At 40.7% G+C, this 19,570-nt stretch overlaps 1 protein-coding gene across 3 annotated transcripts in view; it reads left to right on the top strand.

Moving 5' to 3' along the window:
• asic1b (acid-sensing (proton-gated) ion channel 1b) overlaps positions 1-19,570 on the top strand; it is a 181,375-nt gene that overhangs the window by 137,912 nt on the left and 23,893 nt on the right. For 2 of the 3 annotated variants that reach the window (XM_004547619.3, XM_004547622.3), the window contains one exon: positions 18,492-18,642. In XM_004547619.3, the coding sequence (XP_004547676.1) occupies positions 18,492-18,642 (151 nt within the window). Of the gene's footprint in view, positions 1-9,868; positions 10,573-18,491; positions 18,643-19,570 lie in introns of those variants that run through there. The other variant, XM_012918207.3, reaches the window with a different exon arrangement.

Genomic DNA, 19,570 nt, shown 5'->3' with positions numbered 1-19,570 from the left:
GGGCTCGATGCATCTCTCATGTCCTGTTTCTTAACAGCGCGACTTTCAGATACTGTTCCTAGATACCTAAATGGTAAGTGCACTGGTTCTTATATAGCGCTTTTCTATTCTAACCAAGCAATCAAAGTGCTTTTAAACAACTTACCTCAATCAGCAGAGCACTTTTTTCTATACTTTTCTAACGTAAGTGCTCTCTATTTAACATTCACACACATTCATGCTCAAATGGATGCCTCACAAAGCAACTTGGGTTCAGTATCTTGCTCAAGGATATTTAGCATGCAGACCGAAGCAGGTGGGATCGAACCACCAACATTCCAATTAGTGAGTGACCTTCTCCATTTCCTGAGCTACAGCCACTCCTGTAGGAGACCTATCACTTTGGGGGGGTTTTTTGTCCTCTATATGTCCAGTTTCCTCATATTTTTAAGGACACACTGCACACCATGCAGCTGCCAGAGACTAAAGCAAACTTTGTCTAAAAAAAATCTCTATAAAGTCTGGACATGTGGAGACCTATTGCTCCAGACCACTTTCAAAATAAGAAGTCTGGCTCTTTCAATATAAAGCTTAGGGAAATGGGTGGTGGCCAAAGACTTTTGTAATGCACTGCAGTAGTAAATCACCATACAGCTGCTTCATGTCAATTACAGGAATTAGCCATGTTTAGTTATTTTCTAACACTACCTTTAGTGTGTTCAGAGCAGTTGATTTATTATTGTAGTTTTATAATGAAGGACATATGCATAGCATTCACACAATGTGTTTCTCAATGCTTCTTTATGCTCAGAGTGCTGTTAACACCATCACACAATACTCAGCATCATTTCAATGTCGCTGCCTGAAGCTCTCTGTAAGCTTGCAGGGAGCTCTTGAGCTACTTCCACTGACTCTCAACATTCACTTCCCACATTGTTTTTATAGTAAATCAGCACTTACATGATGCAGCATTTAATTCAACCTCATAGCTGAACAGATTGAGAAGCTATTGGAACAGTGGCCTTTGTGACATTTGTTCCTTACAGCAGATCATGTCCACAATTATCCTCAAAATTGTCTCTGTAAATCACCACCTGCTCCTCTGTCAGCCTCTGCAGCTACAGGACCCTGACTGCTGCTGCTCCCCATGCCTCCAGCCCCTTTCTCTTCCTATTCTCTATCCTTCACCTCCTTCTTTCTCTGTCTTCATCTTGTTTTGTTTTTTTTGCCTGTTCCCTTGTTGAAGCCTTGGTGCTGAATATTCCCAGCGGGAGACAGAGAAGAGACAGCAGCAAGCAAAAGAAGCAAAGAGAATATGGAGATCACAGCGAGAGAGAAGGAAGGAGAGGGGAGGAAAGAACAAAGGTGTGTTCAAGAAGAGTTGACTTATAATTTAAAGACACATGGTGGAGAATGACAAGATAGAGAGAAATGCAGTGTATCTGTGGCCTAGCAAACAAACATGAGGTTGAGCTGTTAAGCACTGAGGGAAATGGAGATAAGAGAGGTGATGATACAAGCAGAATTTAAACATTCAAGTGCTTTAGGAAATAGTGGTAAGGAGTAAGGTTGGAAAATTTTCCTTGTCTTTTTGCAAGAAGTTTGACTCTACGCATGTCTAAGTCCTGGCTAGTCAGCTCCACCCTGGACCCAGGATGACAGTTTGATTAAATGCCAAGGGCCTCAACACCCCAGTGCTCTCACAAACACACCTTCTGCCACAGGCACATGCGGTCAGACACACAGTAGACCCCAAAGCTTTATTTACCCCAGCATCCACATGACACATGCAATATTCATGTTCCTCCTTTCACTTTTCAAAGAAAAAATAAATGAAAAGTCTTAGGAGCTGAAATTCCACTGCACAGACTCATTCAACAGACAGTTCCTCTAATGCAACTGGATATATGTATATAAATATGTTTATAGGTTGATGCATAACAGTTCACTTGATATACAGCATATGACGGTATTACATTATGCTGCAGATTGTTTCTCCTACTCTTTTCCCAGCCCATCCCAGTCTCCAGAACTCTCCGACATAGCCCATCAACCACACAGATGGACAAAATTACTCCAAAAAGATATACAGATAAATGTATGCGCTCAATATCCATAAATCCACAAACAGATTTAGCTAAATACAAATATACCAGTGTACATGTACCACCAGTCTGGAGTGTTTGCAGAGCAGGAAACCTTTTTGCATGCCGGCATGCAAGTATCTGCAGTGTCTGTGCATAATCGAAATTCGCCTACTTAATTACTGGTACTTGTGCATGTAGAGTACACGTGACCTTGGAAAATTGTCATATTTACATGCAAAGTGGCTATAAAGTAGAGAATAGTGAAAATACATAGAAAAATGCACTATCTATCTGCACTCATGTACCGTAATTGTCGGGCTATAAGCCGCTACTTTTTGCACAAGCTTTGAACCCTGCGGCTTTTAGTCAGGTGCGGCTTTTCTATGGATTGTCCATGAGCGGATTTGTTTTGTTTGTTCCACTGTTGTACGGCACTACGTTGCCTGGCGGAAGGATCGGAGTTCAAGAGTGGTATGTTAGTCACATGTCCATCCGCCAGGCAACGTAGTGCCGTACGAAGTAGTGCGAAAAACAAACTTCAAAGTAGCACTACGCGTTCAGCTGGAGGCGTGGATGATGAGCGGCGATAAACTTGCAAAAAGCAAGTTATGCCCAACTCCACCACTGGATTCTGACAGCGTGGGAAAGTGTGAAAACATCCACGATCACCAACGGATTTCGAAGGGCTGGACTGCTGCCTGATGGAGAGGAGGCTCTTCAGAAGGTGTTCGACTCTGACACTGACAATGAGGATTTCTTTGGTTTTGAAAGTGACAACGAAAGAAAGGAGCTGAGAGTGGATGATGAAGCCACCCTGAGCCTGTTCGTTTCCGACACTGGAGGAGAGGACTTTGGTGGTTTTAGTGCGCAGGAAGAAGAGAAAGATGGTGGTGAATGACTGACTTTTCTTCTTGTTAAAGCCGTGTCACTGCACCTGAGCCTAAAAGGTAGTCTGAATCTATTTTTCTGGTGTGCTGTAGGTTATTGTTATGTACTACATTTGTTACTCATTTATGAAGCACAGTACATGTTTTGTACTTGTAATTACCACTACTTGTACACATACCCTAAAAGGTTATGCAAATATGTACCCATAACTTGTTTTTCAAAATATTAATAAAAGTGGTGTGTCTCCAAACAGCCATCTCTTTCCTGACAATTCGATTTGTGCATATTCTCTTACATATGATAAGTCAACATTGAAACACCTGCGGCTTTTAGTCAGGTGCGGCTAATGTATGTACAAAACAGGATTTTCCCCTGCTTTTAGCTTGTGCGGCTAATATTCAGGTGCGCTCTGTAGTCCGGGAAATACGGTATATATCTTTCTACGTAGCACTCTTAATTCTTATTCTCATGTATATATCTCATGTATATCTCATGCACATATCTTTCTACGTAGCACTTTTAATTCTTATCCCTACTTTTATTTTTTCATGTCTATTTAAGTGCTATTTATGACACTATTTAAGTGCTATTTATGACACTATGTTTGCACTGAAGCACCGCAGCAATTTCCTAATGTTGTAAACCTGCTCAACATTTGGCAATAAACCCCTTTGATTCTGATTCTGATTCTGAAAAAATAATAAAACAGTGATATCTACAACCCTGATTTCAAAAATGTTGAGACAGTGTAAAATGTAAGTAAAAACAGAAAGCGGTGATTTGCAAATCTCATATTTTGTTCACAATAGAGATTCCAGATGCACAAGCTATCAATTCCATAGGCTATAAAGCAACGCTATACTGTCAGAGATGCAGGCTTTTTGAACTGAGCACTGATAACAAGCTCTTTAGTTTTGAGGAGGCAGCACCCATGTTTTGCAAAAGACTTTCAAGTTTCAGTTTGTCTGACCACAGAACAAGTTTCACTTTTCCTCAGTCAATTTTAAATGAGCTTTGACTCAGAGCAGACGGTGGTGTTGCTACTTCACATTCACATGTGACTTCTTCTTTGCTTCTTAGAGCTTTAACCTGCAGCAAACTGTGTTCACAGACAGTGATTTCTTGCAGTGTTCCCGAGCCCATGCAGTGATTTCCATGACAGAATCATACTTGTTTTTAAAGCAGCGTCACCTGAAGTCCCTGAAGATCACAGGCATCTAGTGTTGATTTTCAGCTTCGTCCTTTGCACACAGAAATTTCTCCAGATTCTCCAAATCGTTTGATGTTATCTATTCAAAGAAACATTGTTCTGAAATTGTCCCAAATTGTTTGCAGATTGGTGAATCTCTGTCCGTATTTACTTCAAGAAACTCTACCTCTTTAAGATGCTCTATTTATACCCAATCATTTCAGTGACCTGTTGGTTAAATTAGATTAGAAATAAGTATGTCACCTCTGGTTAAGCAATTTGGAGGCAAAGTTAGATGTTTTGGACACGTGCAGAGAAGGGATTGTGGACATATTGAACAAAATATCTTGAAGATGGAGCTTCCAGGCAGGAGAAAAAATGAAGACCTCAGATGGGGTTCCTGGATTTACTAAAGGAGGACATGCAGAGGGTTGATGTGATAGAAGAGGAAGTTAGGGAAAGCGTGAGATGGACGTAGATTAGGTGTTCATCTCCTGCTTTGTAAACAGGCTTTCCAGTGCAGCTTGTTTAGGGGTCACCACACTGAGGAGGGAGCAGCCAAAAGAATAAGAAGAAAAAGAAGTTTAGAAGAAGAAAAAGAAGGTTACAGACACGTTCTCAGTTAACCTAAGGAGTTGCAATATGTTCCCCCAGCTGTTTCTATTCAATACCACTTACTTTCTAGCCTTTTGGTTGTGCATCACAACTTTCATAAGACATGCTGCTGATGTAAAATACCAAATAGGCTACTGTTTTTATGCATAGTAAAATGTCTCAATTTAAACGTCCTATTGTAAAGAAAATATGGGATTATGAGATTTGCAAATCATTGCTGTTTGTATTCGCATTTCACCCAGCTTCTCAATATTTTCAGAATTGGGTTCATAAAAAGGCATCTCCAGTGCCAGGGTTAATGCTCTTTCTTGCAATGTTAAAGAATGGCCGGGATCCCTCTTTTGATCTGGAAAATATTTAGTACAGGGTGTGTTTATTCATCACCTCTCTGCCAGGTTTCTAATAATCAGCCTTGTAGTTTTATCGTAATCCTCCTCCTGCATAGAGACAAGCGGACAGCTCTGAAAACATATTTCCGCCTCAACACTGTCGTGGTGCATAAACAAAAATGAAATTACTTGCATATGTATAAAGCTGTATATAAATGCAGTAAAAGTCAGAAATATCTAGAACATAGTACTCTGATGTTAATGAACTTCATTTGCGCCATAGGTTTGACAACCAGAGTTCGTGGCACTAATAAAATACATCATGCATTTCAGCCTTGAGCATGTCACACACTGCATGTCAAAAGGTGTAATCCCCTCTAGTTCGCTAAAGTGAATGATAAGGTGTGACGTCAAGTAACAGCTATTAGGTTTCCATGCTTGTCAGTGGCTTTTCATTCATCTCCAGTTGGATTTTCAGCATTCGCTGCCTCAGTGGCCTCACTGATTGAAACTCTTTTTCTCATTTAGAGGAACTGTCAAAGCAAAAATCCATCCTAAGAACAGCTATGTACTGATTATTCTTATTCACATTAGCTCCCTCCGATCAAGCAACTAATAATCTGTGGTGCCTAATAGGCTGTGATGGAAATTCATGACACCAGTTTGCAATGAATACTGACATTTGTGGACTGAGACAGTTCCTGTAATTACACCCCTTTTTGTTTCTGTGTAATGGTGCTGACAGGTCTGAACTCGAGAGAGCATCCATTAATGTACACGACTGGCTAAGAATGGTCCGCATCAGATTTATGTTTATCAGCCCTGTGACTTCACAAGAAGAAAGATACGCAATCACAAAAGTGGTTGAGCTGTCTGAGTAACATTGTGCATGTGTTTCTTTTAAAAAGAGTATTGAAGTGTCTGAACTCTTTCTTTTTTGAAGCAATAAAAAAGCAGCATTTTTATAGTTAAACTTCTGCCGTGTGGGTATTCACAACTATAAAATCGATATTCTTTCAGCAAAGTCTGCATTTTTCTTGCCAATACTAATCAAAGAAACTGCTCTTTATGGGATTTCTTCTTATTCAGTCTTGACAGTATCTCCCTTTTTGTCCAGTGATAAATTTATATTCTCTTTTGTTTTACACCAAACAGTCCATTAGGATATTTGTTCATGTCACAGATGCTTTAGTATGAATAGCAATAATATGTGGCCAGAGTTTCCTGATAAATATCCCTGTTTGGTTTCATAATGGGTTCATTAGTGAAAGTCTAACAGCGTCTTCAGAGCAGCATGCATTTGTTATTCTGTTGTTGTTGTTACACTTGCTTTGGGATTGTGTTTCTGTGTCAAGCAAGTACATCATTATCCCTTCACCCAGACGGATTAATTTGTTGCTCAGAGCCTCTCCTCCGATATGTCTCTCTTGATGAGCTGACTGGGGAAACAGGGTTGAACAAATGCTGTTAAATGCCACAAGTGTCAGGATCCCTCTCCTGAGAGTTCTGATGCGCCGCCCACCATGTTATTAATATAAGTAACAGATAATCTGTAGTCATCCTCTATTTTTAAGCTCAACCTGAATATGTTTCTGTTCATGACTGGACCAGAAAAAAATGATTTTATGTCCTTTATTTCCTTTTACAGCCATGCCAACTGCATTCACTCAGGCACATCTTGATCACTTCAGTGTAACTCCTGACTACTGCGTGTGGTGGTGGAATCTCACTGAGAAGGCACCACGTACCCGTACTTGAGCAGCCATTCCCTGCGATACCCTCACTCGTTAAAACATAAGTAATCTCCTCGGTAGAAGGCCTGATTATCCTCTGAGGGGACATTAGAAGTCACGTGTGCTGCATTAACGACAAGAGAGAATGACAGTAAAAACTATGAGTAAGCAGGTGGGATCCTGAATGAATCCAGGAAACATAGAGTGAGGGTTGGTGGTTGCCTGATTTCATCCTTTCTTCCTTGCCATTTGTGAATTTTCTGTCATGTACACTAAAGTATGCCCTAATGTAGACAGACATTCAACACAGTCACAAAGACATAAAGGAAGCTTTGTAGCCCTATCAAGTACACCTATGAAAGAAGTAATGTGCCCATGTGGCGAGGCAGAAATGGGCCAAAATGAGCTTATGAGCCCCTTTAACTTCCCTGTTTATCCCACTCTGTATGCTGCACGTAGCTTTTCAAAGCCAGAATACTGCCTGGTATATTGTGTGGTAATTTAATTAAAATTACCTTAGCAATATGCAACAGAAAACACAAACATAAAATTAATAGTCAGACAATAACACAGTGAAATTAATCTGTGCTTAGAGACAGAGTGATTCAACTCTCTGTCTCTTCTCCACTGTGCTGCTCATTCGCCCTGTTTCCCTGTAGCATGGAGATAAAGTTTGTTGTGCATGGGAGAAGAAACAATACAAACTATTAATATGAGGCTTTTCTCCCCAAAACCAGTAGCCTCAGACTCTTTATTGTCATAATATTAAAGAAAAAGTTGCAAATGTGTACATTTACAAACTCCTTAACCATGACATTTTGGTATTTTTACTAACATTTAAGATGTACTTTGTACAATTTAATCTACTATTACACTTTATTTCACAGGCTCTTTATACATTTACATAACGCACAGGACGTTTGGTCAAAGCACTGTGTATGTGATACCAAGCGCTATATAAATACAGGCCATTTACCATTTACCATTTACCATTTACCAGAGTGAGAGTCGGGACAAATCGTTTACATTTTCAATTCAATTTAATACAGTTTTATTTAAATACCAACAAATCACAGGAACAGTTGCCTCAAGGCACTTTTCATTGTAAGGTAAAGGTAAACAATAATACATAAAAAACAAAGAAAACCCCAACACACTGATGACCCCGTGTGACCAAACGCTTTGGTGAAAGCGGAAAGAAAAAACTCTCTTTTAACAGGAAGAAACCACTGGCAGAACCAGGCTCAGGGAGGGGCGAACATCTGCCACAACTGGTTGGGAGTATATATTTCAAAGTATAACATTACTCAGAGTAAATGACTTTCAGAATCTCTTGTACTTTTCAGGTACTGAAAACAGAGTTTTTGAAGCTCTTGCTTAGTTTCCCTATATCTCCCGGAGACAGTCAAGCAAATGTTTAATGATTTATAGCTTACAACACAAATTACAACCATAGCCATAACCTGGCATATCGATCAACCAATGAATGTTTGCCTTAAGGAGTTTGTAAAGGAGTGTGTTTTAACCAAACCAAAAACTAAAGTCAGTCTAAGAATATCGGTTCTACATGGTTCAAACGCAGCCGTCTTTTAGATATCGCACTACACAGCATTTCCACTGTTGTGTCTGCACTACTCTGAGCATGCAGTGATGAATTATTACCAACAACGTTCTACTTCTTCAAAAAAAGTGAGATCGATAGATAGATAGATAGATAGATAGCCCTTAACTGTTGGCTCTTTTCCAATCTCATTGTCTTGCCTCGTGTTATTCCCTGACTTTCCGGTCATTGTGTTCCCGGATCACAGCAATTACCAAAGTTTCAAGAAACCTTGATTTATTCCTTAGATCATATAGAGTGACAAGGCAAGTACTCCACATTCAAGCTTTCTCTCTCCTGTCATTCACACCGTCTCCTTCTCAGCTCCGTTTCCTTTGCAGTCACGCAGTAGCCTGAGCAATACACACATGCACACTGTCTACAACAAGAAGCACGCAGATTGAATCAGACCTGCAGTGTCCAGCTTTTACTTGGGGTTGGAACACTCTGTGATGGTGATCAACCAAGCATAAACCACCACTTAACCAGCACCCCCGAGAGGGAGATTGTTTTCGCAAAACACTTTGTCAATGGTGCATTCAAGCATCATGCTCTAGCTTGAAACAGGTTCCCCTCATCACAGTCAAACTGGGGCACCGCAGGGTCAGAAAAAACATTAAATGCTGCTTTGGCTTGTTGGGACTTCGGGAGATGCTTTGAAGACTTGCAACATGATTTCCATTCATTTACCAGCAGCACCTTGACCTTTTTTTTCTTCTCATCTTTGACCGAATCACTTCAGAGAAATGACATTCAAGAATGTCAACCTGTTTACTTACAGCTGAGTGAGAGACAAAAAAGTTACAGAAGTCTCAGTTTACTATGAATCTGCCTTGTTTAAAATTCAACTGGTGGGACAATAATGAAAGAGAATACAGTCTCTGGAGCCTTACTCTCTGTACTCTGCTCAGTTTTGAGGTAGAACACATATTGTAAGGCAGTAGGATTAAGGTGCGTGTGTGCGCGCCTATAGGAGTGTGCGTGCTTCTGTGTGTGCATGACGGGCTAGAAAAGGAAGACAAATGGTCTGTAGCTACTGAGGCCAGTGATTTTATTCATCAAACAGCGCATATTCCAAACCGTGTGTGTTACAAGTGAGGTTAGAGGATGGAAAAGTGAGAATTAAAATAGGGAGGCGGACAGAAAGAATGTGTTTTACCATGTAAGTGCGATTTTAACTAAATCCATTGTCTCGAGGGAAATTCTACAGATTTTTCTCAGAGACTAACTGCTTGTAATTTAGATGAAATAATCCCCTAGACTCCTGTTGCTGCACAGTAGCGCACTAAATCATTCGGAATAACTTCGCTCCCCCCCGGACAAGCTCTGGGAGCGCTGTGAGGCTGACAAAATACTCCCCCATCACCGCCACAAGCTGCTGTTCAGTGCCAGAAAAGACTGAGTGGAGCTGCGTGCGTTTCACTCTCTCTCTCTTCAAAGTCTCTGACAAACAGCAGCCATCGGAGAGCGCAGAGGCGATTTTAGGCGCATTCTCTGTGACCACAGCGGGACCGATGTTGAAAGCGCGCACCAGCCTTCCTCCAAAATGTGCCAGTGCGGCTCATCTGGATCGAAACCCAGACCGGGCTCTCTTGCCGAAGCCGGGAAGCTCTTCTTGAAACACACCACTTTGCACGGCTTAAGACACATCTTCCTCAGCGGCTCCTACCCCCGAAGAGTCGCGTGGTTGCTGGCGTTCCTGGCTGCCTTGGGTCTGCTCTTCACCTGGTCCTCAAACAGAGTGCGGTACCTCCTCTCGTCACCCGTGTACACCAAGGCGCACATGGTGTACGCCAAGCGACTCGTTTTCCCCGCTGTCACCATTTGTAACCAGAACCTCCTTCTGCCGCGGCGCATGAAGAAGACTGACATATTCAGCGCGGGGAAGTGGCTGGGACTTCTGGGGATGAACGGGCAGGTCTCCCCCGCTGCGAGAGAGGCGCTTACCCCTTTGCGGGGCGACAGCGCAGAGGGCGAGCCGCCCTGGTCCCCGCTGTCTCGGATTTTGGACTTCAACCACTTCCTTCCTCCTCCCCGGGAGTCCGAGCCGTCCATGAGACAGCTGCTGGACCGGCTGGGACACCAACTGGAGGAGATGTTGTTGTATTGTCGGTACCAGGGAGAGCTCTGCGGGCCTCGCAATTTTAGCACTGTGAGTGTTTTGCCAAAGTTATTTTATTTTATTTTTTTATAAGTGAACCGCACTCCTCCCCAACAGGTTGATGCCGTTTTTAGAGATGGATGCAGGTTTGGGGATTATTAGGCTGAGTGAAATGTTTATTGTCTGATCGAATCTTACATGTGGCACAAGAATAGGTATCACTCTACGAAATTAATTCACTTTGAAATCACGCAATTACAAGAATGCACAACACGCATTCCTCCGCACTGTTGCTTGGTGATGTGCCCCAGTAGTTCAATTAACTCTCCCTCTCTCCACGTCTTAAGCTCTATCCATCTACGCCACTGTTATATTTATATGGACTTACGCAGCATCCCACTCTTTTTCTGGTCAGTAATTATTCTGACTGTATCTGAATTCATAAATATATTTCTGTAATAGTTCTGCATTAATGCCCCTAAACAGGCTTGACAAGATTTGAAGTGATGGTTTTATATTTGCATTTCTGCCTCCCTTGTTTAAACAAACTTATATTTCTGTCACTTTCATAAATTACTGAATTTCTCTTGTAAATTCCACAGGAACAATAGCAAAAGATTTAAAAAATAATTCAGTGGAGATGTTTGCAAAATCCAGTAACCTTCAGTGTTGGCCACGTGGTCTGGATTGATCCCTCCTTTGTCGTCCATTACTTCTGGATCAATGTGTATACACTTCTAGACCAATCTGCCCCTAATGAAGACTTTTGATTCATTTAGGAACATTTTACAACACTCACTGACAAAGTGATAGAGTGCAGTTAACGTTGGCCTCAATGGTAATCTGCAGCCCCATTGATTGCATTCCATCATCATGTGGAGAACAATGTAAAAGCCAAGTGCTGCTCTCTCTCCCACCTCATTACCCAAATTTGTTTTCAGTTAAATAGATTTTGTTATGGTGTTAGAAACACAGTTTGATGTCAAGAAGGCTCCTCTGCTATTTGCAGCAGGCATGATGACTAAGGATTATTTTATCTTTTAGGAAAATGTATAATTTGAAACTCCTTGCCTTGATGGCAGCCCTCAGTCTGTGTCATCAAACCATATCCACAAATAATGCATCAAAAACTGCTTTTTTTCATCTCCAATTTACAAGGCAACAGAGCCAGAAAAACAAAAACGTTATCACAGTCAAACACATTTCTTCATAACATCATCTCTAATGTTGTATTAAGTGGGGTAGGGTCTAACCGAGAACAACTTAATTTACAGATATGCATAATAGCAAAGTCTGTGTTTTGGGGGCAAGTGCTACTCCACTGATAATCAATGATGATCTCCTTGGCTTCTGGGCAGGCAAGACAAGCTGTCAGCGTGAGTCAGACCAATAGAGTCAGTCACACTTGAGAAGCGAGGTGTGGAGGACGAAGGCGAGTCTGTCTACATAGACTTTGAGGATGTATTGACTTTTGTGCAAGAACCCCCTGTGATGTTGGGTCTCTCTTGAAGCTCTATAAATATGGTCCACTGGCCTCAGCAATCTATCCTTCCCTCCGTTCGTCTTTATCCGTGCTTCACCAACACACATGCTTAATTCTCAGGCCTGTCTCTCTTCACTTGTGGGTCACAGACATTGATTTCTATTTAAGAAGTTGACCTAAGAACGAGCTGGCAGCCTGGGCACCTCCTGCGCGCTCCACTGACTGATGACTCCCTGCCCAGTTTTTCTTAAATCTTACTGGGAAGTCTGTGTATTTAAAGGTGTATTTGGTTTGCCGATCATCAGTGAAACGTTAAGTCGACATTAACCGATGAATTAATGACTTGCGAGCAGCAATATAAGCAGTAAACAAAATATTTACACATTATCACCTTATGAATTTGTAAGCAAGCTGTTAGTTATTAGCAAACAGCGGCCTTTTTATATCTCCAGCCAACATCGCGTAACATTAGGATTCATTCTGAGACATGTTTCCGTCCACTTTCTTCTTTGGTCAACTGTGTTTACCAGTTAGTTGTTTCTTTTGTGTTTGTGCAGTACCTGCCCAGCATCAAACAAAGCAATCTTTTTTTTTCTGATAACAGACCCCTGCTGTGTCTGGAGAGAATGCTAGTGGAAGCAGTGACAATAAACCAAAAGATCTTAGACCAAAACAGCTTTTATATTCATTCCTGCACCTTCTACAACATCACCAGCAATAGCATCATTATTCTAAAAGGCATGCAAATGGGCTTTTTTTTTATTTAAAATGAGTTACTTTGATGCTTCCTAATTGGAAAACTTTCTGTGTTGTTCCACTTTAACCCACACCTGTTTTCTTCTAACTAGTCAGAGACAAATTGGGAGCAATGAGCAAAGTTGCCATTTGTAAAGGTGACAGAACAAAAACCTGGCAAGATCCATTTAGATCTTAAGCACCTCTAAGGCTCCCCTTCTAGGCTGACTTGAATAAAAGCTGAGCTCATTCTTGACCTTGGAAACAGTTGTCTTGTTTTTCAAAGTCCGATAAATAGATTCTGTGGGTTCTCATCTGCTGCTGTGCAGAACTCGATATGGAGGTTGTTTTTAAGAGATTTTAGAAGTGAAACATTCCGTCTTTGTTGGGGCTCATTTTGAAGTCTTCATTTATACGCGTGGTGCATTTTGTCTGTCGTGTTAAATTGTATTATATAAAGCATATAAAGCAAAGTAAACTGCCATGCGTCATTATAAACTTGCTAATTCTTGTGTTCGTTGCACAGAGTGAAGCTCAGCATAGATAATCGTTCCTAGGTGTGTGTGTTTTTCTAACTGTCATAAAATAAGACACTTGTTGTACTCAGCTCTGATTTTGATATGGAGGAGGAGGAAAGTGGTTCCCTGGCAACTTTAGGGAACAGCTTGTGCATCCTTTTCACATTGTCATGTGAAGGATAGCCAAGGGCCATCTCAACAGTCTCAGGCTGTCTCTCTGTGAATTATTTATCGAAGAGAAAGACGGTGACATTTCAACACCATGTGTGAACGAGACAGAGTGATGTCTCTCTCAGTGTTTTCTCCCATAGGTGGGATCGATTTAAATATTTGTATTCTGTGTTTACAAGTTAACAAGATCTGGCAGTTCTCACTTTAAATGCAATGTATGGGGCACAGTGCTCAATGGAGCAAAAACCAAAAGCGGCGCAGGATTTACCTTCAAGGGAAAAGCTGCTTAGGCAATCCAAATGTTTCACCTTCCTTAATGCTAAATGTATTGGAGCAAATAAAGGTTAACGGCAACAAGTTTCAAACATTCACGATCACTGTGCAGGGTCATTAATTACCAGCTTTATCCCTGCGCTACATCTAGAATTAATTCATTTAAAGCTTATCTTTAAATATTATTAACAGGATTTTGTTTCTGCCTCAGGTATAAAGGTTGCACTTTTCCAGAATATTAAGAAGCTCGTGCTAAATGGTAAGGACGCATTTGAGAAATCTTAACGCAAAAACCAAGGCGCGAGAGACAGACATGAAGAAGCATGTTCTGACTAAGCTCAAACATCAGCTCAAACGAAACACAATGAAGATCCTGACTCCCCAAGGTCATCACTGGCACCCACTTCTGCTGCTCTTCACTCAAAGCAGCGAGCACAATCTCCTGGTTACCACAGCAACTCTGACTACAGGCCTCCTGTAGTCAGTCACCACATTACCAACACATACACACAGATGGTGAGAAGGGGTGGCTGCACAGTACACGAAAATACTGTACACACTAATTTGAGCGTAGTCATTCATATTCTCGTGCAGATATGTGTGCACGCTTGGGCACATGCACAATGACAAATAAATGTGCTTGCAATTGGAACAATCTTATCGCTGTTTTGTTGATGTCTATCTGCCAAATGCTTTTCTCTGTTCAGGGGGAGCAGCAGTGCCTCGTCTTTTGTTCAAACTTGTCTCCTGAAGAGAGTAGAAAAAGTCATATTGAGATTTAATGGGAAAACTTAGAAATTGTGCTAACAAATCAGTAGCTTGTTTAGATGTAGACAGGTCTGTTAGTTAAATTCTATCAATAATAAAGCAAGCATTTCTTTTTTTTCTGCTTTTTTCCTTTTACCTATTGTTTTACTCAGATATTTTCAGTAGGCGTTTTCTGCCTTTTCCATGTCAAAAGATAAATAGTAATCAGATTTTGGTCAGCGGCATCTCCAGGACTAAGATGGATTTCTAGGGCATTTTATTGATATCCTGCTTCTGAGTCTCAGCACATAGAAAGCGGTTAGGAGCTCTGCTTTTCACTAAGTTTTTCCACTTATGCACTTGAAAGGTCACATCTCATATTGTGTCCGACCATCAGAAGGCCTTTTATTACATTTCATCACTTTGTGTTTTAAAAGCGCCTATATAACCACCCCATAGGGGGTAATCCATTGTGGATTGTGCTCCATTTATTCCACACACTTCAGTGAACAGGATTTACATTACACTAACTTTTCCTCTTTGAGACATGGCGCCAATCTTTTCAGCTCTCTGCATCTGGTGTTTGTGACATATGAATAATCTGTCATGAAGCACTAATGTCTGAGTCACACGTCACCATATAATGAACGCTTTCTTATTTGTTCCCAAGATCCATGCAATACATTCAGAAGAAAGGAAGCAGCAACACTTTTAAGCAGCCTCAGTATGAAAAAACGTGCAAATTCTCTTTTTCCTGACACTGAATTCTTATCTCGACTGTTTTCCGTGAGAACTGTGTTTGGGCCCAGAGTCGAGGACAAAGGAAAGAGATTTATTTCATTCATTATTTCTCCGCACTTCTTATTACTTGACTCCAAACCTCCTCCCTTCCTTGCTGCTACTGCTTCCTCATTTGAATGTCAAAATGTTGAAGGTTAACAGGAACTTAATTGAGAGCTAGCATGCTTTGATACAAGGCTCAAAATCATGTTGCTTGACAACAAAGTAAGGGATGATTGTATTTTGGATCCTAGCCATGGCTTTCCATTTCCTAATGTTTATGATTGGATTACACATCCATTAGTTCACTAGCCGTCTTGTCTTTGCCAGTAGGTCGCAGTTCATTGCTGCGCGCAATAGTGCCTCTTTAAATAGATGCGACTGCATGGATCAACTCTTCGCATGTAGTTTGAGGGCAAGTAGTTTGTTTTGACTGCATCATGTTCATTGAACTCTGTGTTGTATCTCTTTGTGTGGCAGAGAAGAGTTTGCTAGATGTCTTTTTTTTTTTTAGATGCTTTTAATCCATTCAGGGGGAAAAGACTGTATTTTTCATTCAATTGCAAACAAAAACATATATATTCTGAATCTAGCTTTTCAAAAACTCTTTGTCAAATGAATATATTTACATTTTGGACTATGACAAATAACTCTGCTATATGTATATATTTTATACATATTACTTCAAGCCTTGTGCTGAGCACGTCAGCCATCACCATCTTCAGGTGACAAGTGAGTGGTGGTCTTGACTGAGAATCTGAGGAACAATGTTAAAGACTTGTCAGTCACAATGATCCTAACCCAGTGTTCCTTTAACCAAGGGATCTGTGATTTGGAGGGTGGCACGACTCCCAGGTTGAATGCATTCCAGTCAAAGTGGTCAGAAAAGCAAGGGAAAAAAATTGCTTTGCTCCCTAAGATAGTAGATCTATTCATCTATTCCTAGCAATGCAGCAGATCGCCTGTTTTTTTGTTTTGCTTGCAGTCAAAAACACTGCTGCAGCACATTCACTGATAGTGTCGCGGCCTTTTACGTTCCAAACACCAAAAAAGTCCAAGAAAAGGCCGTGGGTGGCAACGGGAGGTTTGTTTTAGAACGCACTTCTGACTCCATTGTTTAAAAATCATATGCCATTTATTTCGTGGAAAATTATAAACAGAAATCAGCCAACTAACTTCTTAAAACTTAAAATTAAACGAAAGTTAACTTAATTTGCTTTAACAACTTCAGAAGTGGTCAAAAAATCATTTTCTAACCCTCCCGTCTTCCCATCTGACATTTGGCAAACAAAAAACAAAAACCTCTCTACCACACCCATCCAGGGTGCTCTTAATCTCTTGATTAATGGGAGGGTCCATAAGCTAATAAACCAATCACTTTCCAAAAGCTTCTCCAATAAAATTAATTACAAATTTACATAACAAAACTAGGTCAGTATATTCTTACACCTTTAAAGAAAAAACAAAAATGAATACAAATTGCATTTTATAAACATTCAACAAAAATGGCCACAACAGAGTGCAGTCAGTGCTCTGTGTATGGCTTATTTCAGTCACAAATACAGAACACTGGCAGTACAGAAGAAAAGTGTTACAGTTTTGCTACTGTTTACATTCACTGCTGCCATCTTGGATAGAAAAGTTGTAGTTGGTGGGGCTTCTCTGACTTTCCTAGTAGGAAATCCATCTTGAAGGGGCATTCCAATTGAAAACTCCAACTTGCTTCAGGTGAAACACAACATAAAGTCTACCTTCCTAACCGTCCTTATGGGACTTTTTGGCAAACCTCTTGCTGCCTATTAGTAAAAAAAAGTTTAAAGCACACACTTAGAGACTATGATCGTGGGGTGATCGTGGCTCAAGAGTTGGGAGTTCGCCTTGTAATCGGAAGGTTGCTGGTTGCTGGTTCGAGCCCCAGCTCGGACAGTCTCGGTCGTTGTGTCCTTGGGCGAGACACTTCACCCGTTGCCTACTGGTGGTGGTCAGAGGGCCCGGTGGCGCCAGTGTCCGGCAGCCTCGCCTCTGTCAGTGCACCCCAGGGTGGCTGTGGCTACAATGTAGCTTGCCGTCACCAGTGTGTGAATGTGTGTGTGAATGGGTGGATGACTGGTTGTGTAAAGCGCTTTGGGGTCCATGGGGACTAGTAAAGCGCTATATAAATACAGGCCATTTACCATTTACTATATCCATCTTTTTTGACTGGCTGGCTGTAAATGTTTAATTTTCCATTAACCAGAAAATTTGAGTCAACTAACCTTTTCAATTCGTTAAAACCAACAGAATAATAAAACTGTTCTAAATTTTAAAATAACAGAAATTGTAGTGATGTGCGGATCGATACTGAAATATCGATTCCTCCGATACCAGTCATTTATGCTCTAGAATCGATTCTCACATTAAAATATCGATATTTTAGTAATTTAGGGTGAATTTGAAGTTTATCATTAACAGGAACACAGTGGAAAGAAACTATATCATTCGGATTGTCTACATTGGAAGGAACTACTTCCTCTTCCGCCTTTGAAGGCAAACTGAAGAGGGACAGGGATAGGTGCTGCTAGGGCGAGACAGACGTCTCTCACAGAGTCCTTTAGTGCTGCAGGCAGGCAAGGTGTTCAAATATATTTCTATATGATGAATTCTGCATTATTAAGTGATAACAACATAGTAATCATTATGATGCTATAATTTGAAGTACAATAAAAGATACAATAAATAAAATAAGTTTTTTGTACAAAGTATCGGTATTGGATCAGTATTGTCGATACCACCCAGAATTTTACTTGGTATCGAATCGGAAAGGAAATCAGTGGTATCGCACATCACTAAGAAATTGTTGTTTTATCTAAAACAACATATAAAATATCTTTATTTCCTTTTGCAAGATTTACTTTGGTACATTGGCCTGAGAGACTTTTCAGGCCAACACTATCCCATTCTGAAATAAGTCATGTCATATTTACTTGAGCACACACTGTATCATGCAGTACTGAGAGCGACGAGGGCTCATTTTGTCAACAGCATCTCAGCACTTAGACCTCTGAGGTCTGCAGCTGACAGCCTAACAAAAACAGGCTGCAGTAGGTGCATTTCAGCTGCTTTTGAAACAATCCCGTGTGCTGTTACCTTTGCTTCAACTTCTCGAGAATAAATTCATGCAGCTGAAAAATCTGATTTTATTTCATGGTCAGAAATGAGTGTAAGGTTGAAGGTTTGTGGCTATTTATAATAAAAACTAAACTCTGTTTCTCTGTGTATTTCAGATATTCACGCGCTATGGGAAATGCTACACATTTAATTCAGGCAAAGATGGAAAACCGCTGCAGGTGACGACGAAGGGTGGGATGGGCAATGGCCTGGAGCTGATGTTGGATATCCAGCAGGATGAATACTTGCCTGTCTGGGGAGAGACTGGTAAGCTCACCTTGAGGACATTTTATCCCCAGTTTTGAAGCTCTCACCTTGTACCACTGTTAGGGGAACTTTAATTTAAAAAAGACAGATTCATCAGAATCACCTGAAAACAGAAAGTTATTTTCAATGCCGGTGCTCTGAGAAACACCAGAGGGGGGGAAATAACTATCACAGAGATTCTCTTCCAACCTCTAAGGTAAAGATTTGACTAGGCTGTATTGCATTCCCTCTAAGTCTTCTATATGTAACTGTGACAAATAAAATACATTTAGCAAAGGGATTTTATCCAGGTGTGTATCTAAGAAATCCATACAACAAAAACCTCTGATTCGCTTTTAGAAATGTTTTACACATCTTGATTAATAATGAGTGATGAACCTGCAATGCATTGACGCACTGTTTCCCAGATACAGAATAAGGACAGATGAATACTGATCAGGAAGTTTTATTGTGATATAACCGAATGAATAGTCATATAGTCAGCCCACATGAATCAGACAAGCACTTGACTTATACATAACCGATTAAGGCTGAGGGCTCTCCCATTCGGGGTCGAGCCGTCATCAGAAGAGTTGCGTCTCCTCAGTGCTGCTTCAGGTGAAGCAAAACTGATTTTAATTCACCAGCATAGTCTGCTGTGTGTTTGCATCATTATCTTATAGGCACTGGGAAACGACCGTAAAGGAACAGTCCAGTGCGGTCACAGAAACACAATACTCATGATCATTATTAAACATGAAACTTAGAGCAGTACGCCATGATCTGTCCTGATTTAATTGTATTAATATTAAATGCTTTTCATGTAAGATTATTGAATAATTGAAGACTTTTCCGAGAGGCGTGCTGAAAATCAAAGGATGTAATAATTATGCACTTTAATATTATACACTCTACATGCTTTTAATTCTTTGGAATATTCTGTTAGTCT

Source organism: Maylandia zebra, linkage group LG5 (assembly GCF_041146795.1).
Source record: "Maylandia zebra isolate NMK-2024a linkage group LG5, Mzebra_GT3a, whole genome shotgun sequence".
Classification (NCBI taxonomy): domain Eukaryota; kingdom Metazoa; phylum Chordata; class Actinopteri; order Cichliformes; family Cichlidae; genus Maylandia; species Maylandia zebra.
Note: the sequence above shows the minus strand (reverse complement) of the source record. Positions and strands in the feature narration are given on the sequence as shown.